The sequence below is a fragment of the Hemiscyllium ocellatum genome, chromosome 8, assembly GCF_020745735.1.
Source record: "Hemiscyllium ocellatum isolate sHemOce1 chromosome 8, sHemOce1.pat.X.cur, whole genome shotgun sequence".
NCBI lineage: Eukaryota > Metazoa > Chordata > Chondrichthyes > Orectolobiformes > Hemiscylliidae > Hemiscyllium > Hemiscyllium ocellatum.
In genome coordinates this window covers 107,795,698-107,807,007 of record NC_083408.1, presented here as the reverse complement: position 1 = coordinate 107,807,007, position 11,310 = coordinate 107,795,698, and the positions used below count along the sequence as shown (strand labels likewise).

The window sequence follows — 11,310 nt, the reverse complement described above, 5'->3', positions numbered from 1 at the left end:
CTGAACTGCAATTGCGATAATGTGCCCAGATGTACACATAAGGCTTTTTTAATGAATGAAGTATACTTTTGAGATTAAAGAAAAGTCATTTTTGAAAGTGCTAGTGTAGTCTTGAAGCTCAGTCTCTGACCCAGTTGTGGGCCTTCACTCTGCCAGAGAATGTATCCATCCCTCAGTAAAGTGGGGTGTGCAGTACAAGTTAAGGCAGACCAGCTACACAGGAGTGATAATGTGAGACCTGTGTAGCTGTCATGTCTCCAGGAAGCTCTCAATGACATGGAGATGCTGACTCGGTAGAAAAACGCTGCCTTTTAGAATTATTGCTATTTAATTGTCTTTGCATACAGGCATTGTCAGATCTAAGGGTGCATCATGTATTCTAATTATAAAATAGTTATCCACAATAAAGCTCCAACCACCAGGGAACTATCGAAAAACTCATTAAAAATGCTCTTTCTTACAGCCTATCCCTTGTCAAGAATTATACTTTTACTTTCAATGCCGTGTCATGCATCACATTTGCATTTTAAAGTACTTCATCTTTGGAATGTTAATTCAGATCAACTTGACATCATTTTTAAAGAATTCTTCCAGCAATTATTCGTGATTAAATGACTTTGACAAAAAGGAACTAAATCAAAACTTAGATCAAAAATTTTAAATGAATTCCTGAATCAAAAATTCCTTTTGTAAAGCAATAAATATATAACACGAGGATGGTCGAAAATGTGGTGAAAATCCTATGCTGATATAAAGCTTTGAAGTTGTGATGCGGGATTTATTTACATGAAATCTCTCCAGACAATGTTTTAACATAGAGGCTCATTTCTGTGACTCTCTCGTCAGGATCAGTGACGTCTGTTTGAGCTCCATTTCAGAAACTCTAGAATACTTCCAGTCTGGTGACAATGCGGGAAGTGCTGTAGAGAGGCCAAAGACCGTGTCTAAGGGTTACTATCTAGACTGTTCTAGTGGTTGAGCTTCAGCCTCCAGGACTCTACCATGAGCAATGCGGAAGAAAAATAAAATGGAACAATAAAAAGATATCACTTGGGAGGTGCAGAAGATAAGAGGCACTGGAAAGCGAGGCATGTTGCCAAACCTTTTCATCTTGCTCTCATCAGGACACATGCAAGAGTGCCAAATTTCAAATGGTCACTAGAGGAGAAAAAATGCAAGCCAACCTTGATTGGCTGAGGTGTCACCGTGGAGAGAAGGAGGGAAACTATAGGCTCTCCAATTCAAAAAAAGATGCAAAACTTGAACATATGCCTTTTTGTTCATAGGACTCCTGCATATGAATATATGACACTTCTAGCAGGTCTAAATGAACCACATTATGAGCTCCACTGATGATCTTAAATTGGTTAGTCAGGCATTGGTTGTTTGTATTACTGACACGGCTGGGATTGCTCTGCGTGTCCTGTGCAATAGCTAAATTACAGCACACATCTCTCTTTCCAGTATCTTTTTATCATTTTCATTTATTGGTTGTGTAACTGTTAAAGACTGTGAATGGGTAAGTAGAAGGTAGTTTGGCTATTAGTAAATTAAATGATAGCCATGATGTGGAGGAGCTGGTGTTGGACTGGGGTGGACAAAGTTAAAAATCACACAACACCAGGTTGTAGACCAACAGGTTTATTTGGAAATACAAGCTTTCAGAGTTCAGCTTCTTCATCAGGTGGCTAGTGGAGCAGGAACGTAGGACACAGAGTTTATAGGAAAGGATCATCGTGTCATAATATTGAACAAACCTAGAAAACCCTAGAAGGTGAAGGACTTAACAGCAATCTAGGTTTGTTCAATATATCACATCAGTTGTACGACACTATGATCCTTTGCTATAAATTCTGTGTGCTATGATCCTGCCCCAATAGCTACCTGACAAAGGAGCAGCACTCTGAAAGCTTGTACTTTCAAATAAACCTGTTTGACTATAACCTGGTGTTATGTGATTTTTTAAACTATGTAAATTAAATAACTGAGTGGTCATTGCCTAACCAAGAGACGATTGGTTTAAGGTGGGAAATCATGGAGTGAAATCATCAGTTATGTGGCCAACTAGAGTTGGCAAACTCATTTGTATTTGCCTGTACCTTGGGCAGATACTGAGCTTTGCAAAGTACAAAGGGCAGGGGGTGATCTCGCTCTTCGCAACACCATTAATAAACAGACATAGCCGCTTGTGGAATCTTGTGGGAACTGTACACAATAGTAACTACCTTCAGCCTCAGATCACTGTCATCATTCAACATACACATAAACAGTTTCTTTTGTTCTACAGTATAATTTTAAGACATAAGCTTTCACAAGTTTACAAGAATCAAAGAGAATAAAACGCACATAATAACCATGCATGCATCCATTTGAATATTAAGTCTGAGTCGTATTAATGTTTACCTTACAATGAGTGTTAAAGGGACTTTAATGATCGGGAACTTGGGTAAAAGGTGATATTAAGTAACACTTCATTTAGGTTAATTTGAGGTTTCTTATAAAACATTAAATGCTTCAATTGGATGTAAAGTGTCCACTTTAAAAGCAAGCTTATTTTCTGCACATTTACCCAGTGAATTATCATGTATTATGCAAGTTACAATTCACCTTTTTAAGAATTTCATGCATAATTTATTACGAAGCCAAAGGCTGACAGTCCCTTTAACTACAGTTTAATGATGATGAATTATAAGGGTGATTTATCAATATAAAATGAAGTGACTCCGTACAAGTTATAAATTACATTAAGTCAAGACTTTTGTTCAATATACATGATTATTTTTTTAATTACTGTTTTTTCAAATAAGACTTTAATGCAAGCTTTAGATGTTTGTTTTAAAAAAGAATGAACAGAACAGAAAGCGTTAAAGTTAAACTTTTTAATGGAGTTTACCTTTCTCTTGTAGCCACTCATCAAATACTATTCCTCTGAATTTTTTGGGGATTTTCGTTTTAGCAATCGCCAGGCGTTCATTATCAATGTTTCCTTTAAAGTTTAAAGAGACAGCTTAAAAAACATCTGGAAGGTCAAGGGTTAGTTGTTAACATCTTACATTTTAATTACAATTTTTTTTGTTGTGATTGAGATTTATAATGTGTAATATTGAGTTACCACACTTCTAACTGACTCTGCAGACCCTCAGCATTAATAGAATGTCGAGTCTGCGGCAACACTTAATTGCCACTGTTATTTTCCTCAGTGCCTGTCACGAGGGATAGCAATTTAACTTTATTTTTATGTGAAGGAGACACGCTCGCCTTTAAACTGCTCTAACTGTTCTACAAATGCAGATTCCCAAACCCAGGCGTTTTTTTAAGAGGGGCGCAATCCCAATTTATAACTTTCTCAAGAATCGCTGTCAGGAATAACCTTCAGAAATTTCAGCAATCCTCCTTGTTTCATTCATCTTTAATATTCTTCACCAAGTGCTGGTGGCTGTGCCTTCAGCAGCATTCCAGGTCTTAGGTTTTAGTCAGGCCAAAACCTGAAGTTAATTGAAGTTACCTGATGAACATCGCCCCTCAAACATCCATCCTATTTTCCTCTTTTAAGAACAAACTGCCCACATGTACTCTTCTTACTTCTTTGGCTTTTCTTTTCTTATCCATTCTCAGGATGAGGGCATTGCTGACTCGGCCAACATTTATTGCCCTTCCCAGTGGGCAGTTAAGAGTTAACCACATTGCTATGTGGCCAAGAGTCACATGTAGGCTAGACCAGGTAAGGATGGCAGTTTCCTCCCCTAATGGCGTTAGTGACGAGATGGGTTTTTCCAATAATCAACAATAGATTTATAATCATCATTAGACTTTTAATTCCAGATTTTTTTTCCCACTGACCTCAAATCCCATCATTAGCCATGGTTGGATTGTGAACATGGGTCCCCAGCAGATTAGCTAGGATCTCCAAATTAACAGACCAGTGATAATACCATTAGGCCATCACCTCCCAGCCTCTGGCAGCTTCAGTTTGGTCCTTTTGTCTCTGATATGTGTATGTGTGTGTTTGGGAAAGACAGGGTGTGTGAGAGATTGTATATATAACAGTATACATATGAATGAAAGTGACTGTTCAATTGCATGAAAGAATGCTTGTGACTGAGAATGCATGTGTGAGAATGATGTTATGTGTGTATGTCTGTGAGTGAGAGTGTCTGAGACAGATAGTATGTGCATGTGTTTAGGTGTGTGAGTGTGAATATTAATGTGACCATTAGTATGAGTATGAATGTGAGAGAGAATGAGAACTTGTGTGAGAGTGTGTCCCCCAATGTGTGACAGTTTGTGCGTATCTTTATCGGAGAGAGAGAGATTGCGTACACGCACATGTGCGTATTTGTGTGTGTATGTATGTGTGGGAGAGAAAGAGAAAGAGAGAGTGTGTGAGTCTGTGTGTGACGGCTTATGCACATGTGAGTGTGAGCATGTTTGTGTGAGACTGTGACAAACAAAATATGTAAGACTGAATGTGTGTTTGCATGTGTGAGAGTGCGTTTGAATGCCTGTGTGTGTGTGTGTGTGTGTGTGTGTGTCTGTGTCTGTATTTGTTTGTATATGTGTGTGTGTGTGTGTGTGTGTGCGTGTGTGTGTGTGTGCCTATGTCTGTGCCTGCATGAGAAATAGAGTTCTGAGAGATAGTGTGCATGTTTTTTTTCCCACATCCATCTTCGACCTGAGATCTGACTTGCCAAACCTCGAGGCTCTCCCTGAAGTTTCCAGGAATCAAAGATTAATCTCCATAAATAGGGAAATACAAGTCTTCCATCTTCTCTACCAGAATGCTGCTGTAAGCAAACTCAGGGGCAAAATCACTGAGTCATGAAACAAATAAAGTACACTTTATAAAATAAATTCTTTGACCTCCATTAGTAATGCCGAATATTGGAGAAAATTAACAGTCAAAGTGAATATAGTTGTTGAAAAGAGAGTCTATTCACCTGCTGATTGATAATGAGAAGGCAGTGAGCCCAGACAATGGCCCAATGATAAGAGAATTAAGGGCTGGCAAATTCAGACTGAGATGAGGAGGAATTTCTTCTTTCAGGAGGTTGTGAGTCTTTGTATCTGTTTGCAAAAGGGAGCTCTGGGGAGCAGAGTCCTTGCATGGATTTAGGAATGAGTTACATAGATTCTTGATCAGTTGGGGTTCAAGGATTATGGGGAAAGGGCAAGAAAGCGTGGGATCAGCAAGGGGCCGAACAGCCTACTCCTAATGGTCTTCACAGTCTTAGAAAGAAAGTGGGGCAGCTTAAGATGAGAGGTCAATTGACAAAACTTGCCGGAACAACTCGAGGCCAGATTATGGCTGAGGAAGAGCATACCATCTCTCCTGAGTCATAATTACAAATGGCTAAGAGTGACAGAATTGTGAGCATTTCAAAATCCAGGTTTATTTATTTTCCCTGATCTACTCGCATACATCTGAATGTACACCAAAGGCCATTCAGCTCCTCTAGCCTACTTCACCAACCCTAAGAGCATGGATGGTCTGACTGTGGCACCAAATCTAATTTCCTTCTTCCCCCTCTTCCAACTCCCTTGTTGGTCAAGAACACATCAAACTCTGTCTTAAAAATACTCAGTAGCCTCCCCACAATCACTGTAGTGATTGTAACGAGATCAGCCGAGTCGATCTTATAGAATTTGAGTTCCTCGATTGGAACTGTAAACCTGGTCTCCTCAGGAAGCCCTGACAGAAAATAAACAGGAATGTCAGGGTATCGGTCACTCTGAGGGCTGGCTCTGTGAGAGTCGGAGCAGTGTCAAGTAATATGCACATGTGAATAAAAGGTGACCCAGTGATGGGACACCTGCCTCAGTGGAGTTATTTCAGCTACAACCTTCTGAGGCAAGATAAATTCCTCCTCATCTCCATCTTAAATGGTAGGCCCTTTATTTTAAATGGTGCCCCATAAACATGCTGGACGTGCACATGGACAGCAGTGAATTGAGGGGTGTGTGGGTTAGGTTATTTTATTTTAGATTAGGTACAATCCTCGGCACAACACCGTGGGCCAAAGGGCCTGTTATGTGCTGTATGTTTCTACGTTCTAGACGTGAGTCTTTCCCTTGAGGGGAAACATCATACTTCACAATTTTCTTCAATTGCCTCCTCCCCCATGATACAAGGCCCCAATGACAAGTCCCCAACTTTGACTATTGCCCAACCTTAATGTATGAGCAAAGGACAGGAAAAGTATAGAGGCTATCACAGCTGAACCATTTGCACATTCAAAGAACCACAGAACCCCTAGAGCGAAGAAAGATACCGACCCTCTGAAGAACATCCCAACCCAACCTCTACCCTATCTCCAGATTCCCCATAGCTAACCCACCTAGTCTACACATCCCTGAACACTATAGGCAATTTAGCCTGGCCAATTCACCTAATCTGGACATCTATGGATTGTAAATGTGTTGCTGGAAAAGTGCAGCAGGTCAGGCAGCATCAAAGGAGAAGGAGAATCAATGTTTCGGGCATAAACACTTCTTCAGGAATGTTTAGCCTGCTTGGCACACCCTCCTCATTCCTGAGGAAGGGCTTATGCCCGAAACGTCGATTCTCCTTCTCCTTTGATGCTGCCTGACCTGCTGCGCTTTTCCAGCAACACATTTTTAAGCTCTGATCCCCATCATCTGCAGTCCTCACTTTCTCCATCTTTGGATTGTGGAAGGAAACTGGATCACCCAGAGGAAACCCACACAGACACAGGAAGAACATGCAAACTCCACCTAGACAGTCACCCGAGGCTGAAACTGAACCCAGGTCCCTGGCGCTGTGAGGCTGCAGTACTAACCACTGAGCCATCATATACTCTAACAAAAGAGCTGGAGCTGTCGAGGAATAGGCAACCAACTCCCTCTCCTCCCCCAAAGGTCAATCTCCTAATGCGCCAACTAGCTGAGGTCATTCAATTCAGCACATGAAGGGCATTAAACAGTGTGATATTCCTAACCCTTGACACCTCATGAGATTCAAGACTTCTTTCAAGATTTTTTTCCAGAAAATAACAGTGGAATTTAGTGGCCTACATTGTATTATATCATTTAAATAACTTTTAAAAGACAAATTAAATTGGAATGAAATTTTCCCCTCGTGGAAGAAGCAATTGCAGAGCAAAACAACACTTTGCCTTCTTCATAAGACCTTAAGAAAGAGATATTGTCATTTTAAAATGCATTGTCATGGTCAGGCGACAATTTCCCAGGGTCTATAAAAATGATTTATTTTATCTTTTAATCATTTTAATGGACTAAACATGCATAGTCATTCCATTTCATTTCCCTTATAAATTGCACTTTAAAAAACATCAGGCATACAGCAGACAGATGTTGGGGTCTTGCCATTGTGCTTATCCAATGAACACTCTGGGTCCAATAGCATGCAAACTTGTCGGCACCATATTCACTTTCTCAATATCCCCCAAAAGTCTTTCTTGTTTTCAGACAATAAAAAATTTATACCATGGTTCACTGCAATATCTTTTAAAGTAAATGTTTGAAAATGTTTGCTTTAAGTTGTTGGCCATTTTTGGTGCGGCGTTTTATTTCCTGTGAAACATTCCCAGTTGTAACCCTGGATGGAAGTGACCAGAGTCATGCTCCTGGTTGGGGTGTTTTCAGGATGCTGGGGTCCAGGTGGACAGGAGTTGGGAAAAAGGGTGGAAGAAAATCTTGTACCATTTCATATCTCTACCGCAATCAAATATTTGCATCTGGAGTCTGAGGAGTGGAGGATAAACTAGAATCAAATCCAGACACTAATGACAGAATCCAAGGCTAGAACCATGGTATAAATTCCAAAAACCAATCACTTTGATAAATATTTCCATTGAAAGGACAAATTCCATCTTGGCTGCACCCTTTTCATTGTCAGTGAATTAGCACTGGGTACAGCAAATGAGACAAGGTTCACGTTGTTATTTGTACTGCTTTAACCCAACTTGAAATTGAAATGACCACAGAGGCACTGACAAGTTGCTTTTATGACCTCTTACTCAATGGGCATCGCCAAGGATTCAAATCATTCCAGGAAGAGAAATTCACATCAATATTATAAGGGACAGCAGCATTCTGAGGATGGCCCTCGATGGTAAATTCTTCCACAGGCTATGTGAGATCCATCCGAATACATTGACTTTAATCTGTCAAGAGTTACGTCCTAGTGACCCAGCAATTAAATTCCACACTGGAGACAATGACCTAAAGATCCAAGTATCCTCCAGAAGCCATGTGTTAGTCTCCTATATCCATGTTACAGTGACCATGGGAATTCAAACCAAGTGCCTTCTAAAGAAGTGGGAACAAAAGGTGAAACTTTGTGAATATTTGGGTGAGAGTCTAGGTAAAACACTCCAATGAGACAGGAACTTATTATTCATTTTCTTGACTGTAAGTTAATGTTTTATATGTACCTGACTTTCCACCAGCCTTGTGGTTCTTTTGGATAATTTCATATTCCTGAAGATTTCTGTGAGCCTAACATAGAGGTGGGGATTTTTGGAACCTTGTTATTTTATATGTATATGTAAGGACTGGAGACAGAGTGTTTATGAAGAGAATAAAGGTCCTATTTGTCGATCCGACCAAAATTCTATTTATATGGGATGACCGCCAAACAGCTTTAGATTGTCCGGAGCATAATTCACTCAACGTTAGATAATCTCCTTCTTGTATCGGGAAGTTTCAAGGCCATTTTGTGACCTGCATTGTCAAAACTGAAGAGTGAAGTTGCACGTGATTTTTTTTTCTGGTGTTTATCTTGCTTGCTCATGTGAAAATCTCAGCCCAGCGTACACTGAAGCTTTCAGTTCCACTCTCCCCTTTCCTGCAAGCTAGGACCAAGCCTGTATCAGCCACCCCCGTCATCAGCTCAACTGACTAACAACTCATCCATCCTTGATGGTTCCACCCTCTGTCCTATCACCAATTGTCATTCTTTACCTCAACCTTCAGACTCTAATGGAACTCTTATACCTTGTCCCATGCAACATGCAGCAACCCTTCCTTGTGTCTCAAAACACATTTGACCTTGATGATGTCTACCCAGGAGTTTGCTGGAGTCCAGACTCCTCTTCCTGACCTCTCCGCCCCCACCCCACTCCGGCCTATCACCCTCACCTTGACCTCCTTCCACCTATCCCACCTCCATCGCCCCTCCCCCTAGTCCCTCCTCCCTACCCTTTATCTTAGCCTGCTTGGCTCTCTCTCTCTCTCTTATTCCTGATGAAGGGCTTATGCTCGAAACGTCGAATTCTCTATTCCTGAGATGCTGCCTGGCCTGCTGTGCTTTGACCAGCAACACATTTGCCCCTGAGATCATTGCCTGGCAAAACAAATAAATCCCCGTCTTCCCCGGTTAGCCAAGCTTATTGATTCTGTTAAACTTCCTCCTCCAAAAATAACACACCCATCAACAGCTAGACTTAGTGCCACTGTTTTCTTACTCTACAACTTTTGATGATATCCTGACCTTAGAATCTTGATCTTACCTAAAAAAGAAAGTAAGAAAGGCTTCCACTTGTCCAGGAGTAGGCAAACTGCTGGACCGTATTCGAATGCGATGCAGCGGGACACAAAGGAGACCGTTTCAGGAGAAGGCAATTTTACAGTTTTGAGCCAAATCACACCACACTGCAATGTTGCAAATGGGGGATAATTCAGAGTAAAGTGCAATCTGAGATCGCCTACTGACTAATGGCAACTCAGATCACAAAGCAAAGCCATTCCCATTGAATCCCAGTCGTTAAATGGCAAAGCAAGATTTTCGAAGGCTATCACTGCGATACTAACAGATAATTACAGACACTCCTTCTTCTTTAGCCTTGATAGCAACAATACCTACATGTTGTCACCAATTATATACTGTGAGCAGTAATTGCACAGACTCAGTGCTGCAGCTGACCTTTCCTGTAGCTGTTTCTTCGAAGCTCAGATCCTTCAGTGAGACAGTGGACGTATTATTAAGTATCATTTTCTCTCAATGTGTTTCTTTGTCTGCCTTTGGCAATTGGCAGGCTGTAATTTGCCGAGGTGCAGTAAGAGTTGACCATTAAAGCTCAATTGTCATATGGCCTTTCCAATCACACAATCTCAAATTCAGCTTCTTTAGCCTCCCATCAATACATCAACAGTGGAACAAGAGGAAGCCCATTCAGATTCATGAGCCCATTCCACAACCCAATGAAATCACGGACAATCTGTATTTTCACTCCGATCACTCACCTTGGGGAGGGAAATGGAGTGACAGAACCCTTTATATTGCAAGAGCTAGCAAAACCTTATCAATGCCAGGCTCTAAAGTTGGTCTGGCATCTCCACCCAGTCTATCAATTCCTGTCAAAATCCTGAAAACTAGGCAAAAGTGAGGACTGCAGATGCTGGAGATCAGAGTGAAGATTAGTGTGGTGTTGGAAAAGCACATCAGGTCAGGCAGTATCTGAGGAGTAGGAAAACCGACATATCATTTGTGATGAAGGGCTTTTGCCTGAAACGTGATTTTCCTGCTCCTCGGATGTTGCCTGACCTGCTGTGCTTTTCCAGCACCACACTCTAATCTTGTCTAAAATCCTGACAACGTCAGTCAAACCACTGCTTTGTCTTCAATGCCCCTCGTAACACAGGTCTCGTTTATGTCATCCCTTGTCAAGCTAACTCATGGAAATGCCATAACTCTCTGATGCACAAACACGGCATTTTGCTCAAGGTTGATGTTAAACATTAGTGTCTAGAGTAGCTGAAGGGCTTTTGCCTGAAGTGTCAATTTTCCTGCTCCTCGGATGCTGCTTGACCTGCTGTGCTTTTCCAGCACTACTCTAATCTAGAATCTGATTTCCAGTGTCGGCAGTCCTCACTTTTGCCTGATGTTAGACATTACTGAGAATGGGCAGGGGCTTAAAGGGCAGGATATCTCGCTGCAATTATGTAGGGGAAAACATTTACTGCAGTACACTAGAAAGAGGGGGCATAGCCTCAAAATAAGGAGGAGCAGATTTCGGACTGAGCTGAGGGGGAGATTCTTCCCCTAAAAGGATTGTGAATCTGTGGAATTCCCTGCCCAGTGAAGCAGTTGAGGTTTCCTTGTTGAATGTTTTTAAGGCACAGGTAGATAGATTTTTGAGCAGTAAAGGAATTAAAGGTAATGGTGAAAGGGTGGGTAAGTGGAACCGAGTCCGCAAAAAGACCAGCCATGATCTTATTGAATGGCGGGGCAGACTTGAAGGGCCAAATGGCCTACTGCTGTTCCTAGTTCTTTTGTATTAGTTCACCTATTCAAGGAAGGATATCTATGCCTCAGTAAGGAGTTTGTAC

The 11,310-nt window shown here is 41.3% G+C and overlaps 1 protein-coding gene across 1 annotated transcript in view; it reads right to left on the bottom strand.

Moving 5' to 3' along the window:
- Positions 1 to 11,310, bottom strand: part of LOC132818221 (neurexin-3-beta-like) — a 596,149-nt gene that overhangs the window by 141,035 nt on the left and 443,804 nt on the right. The window contains exon 4 of the mRNA XM_060829003.1: positions 2,894 to 2,986. Within this exon, the coding sequence (XP_060684986.1) occupies positions 2,894 to 2,986 (93 nt within the window). The remainder of the gene's footprint in view (positions 1 to 2,893; positions 2,987 to 11,310) is intronic.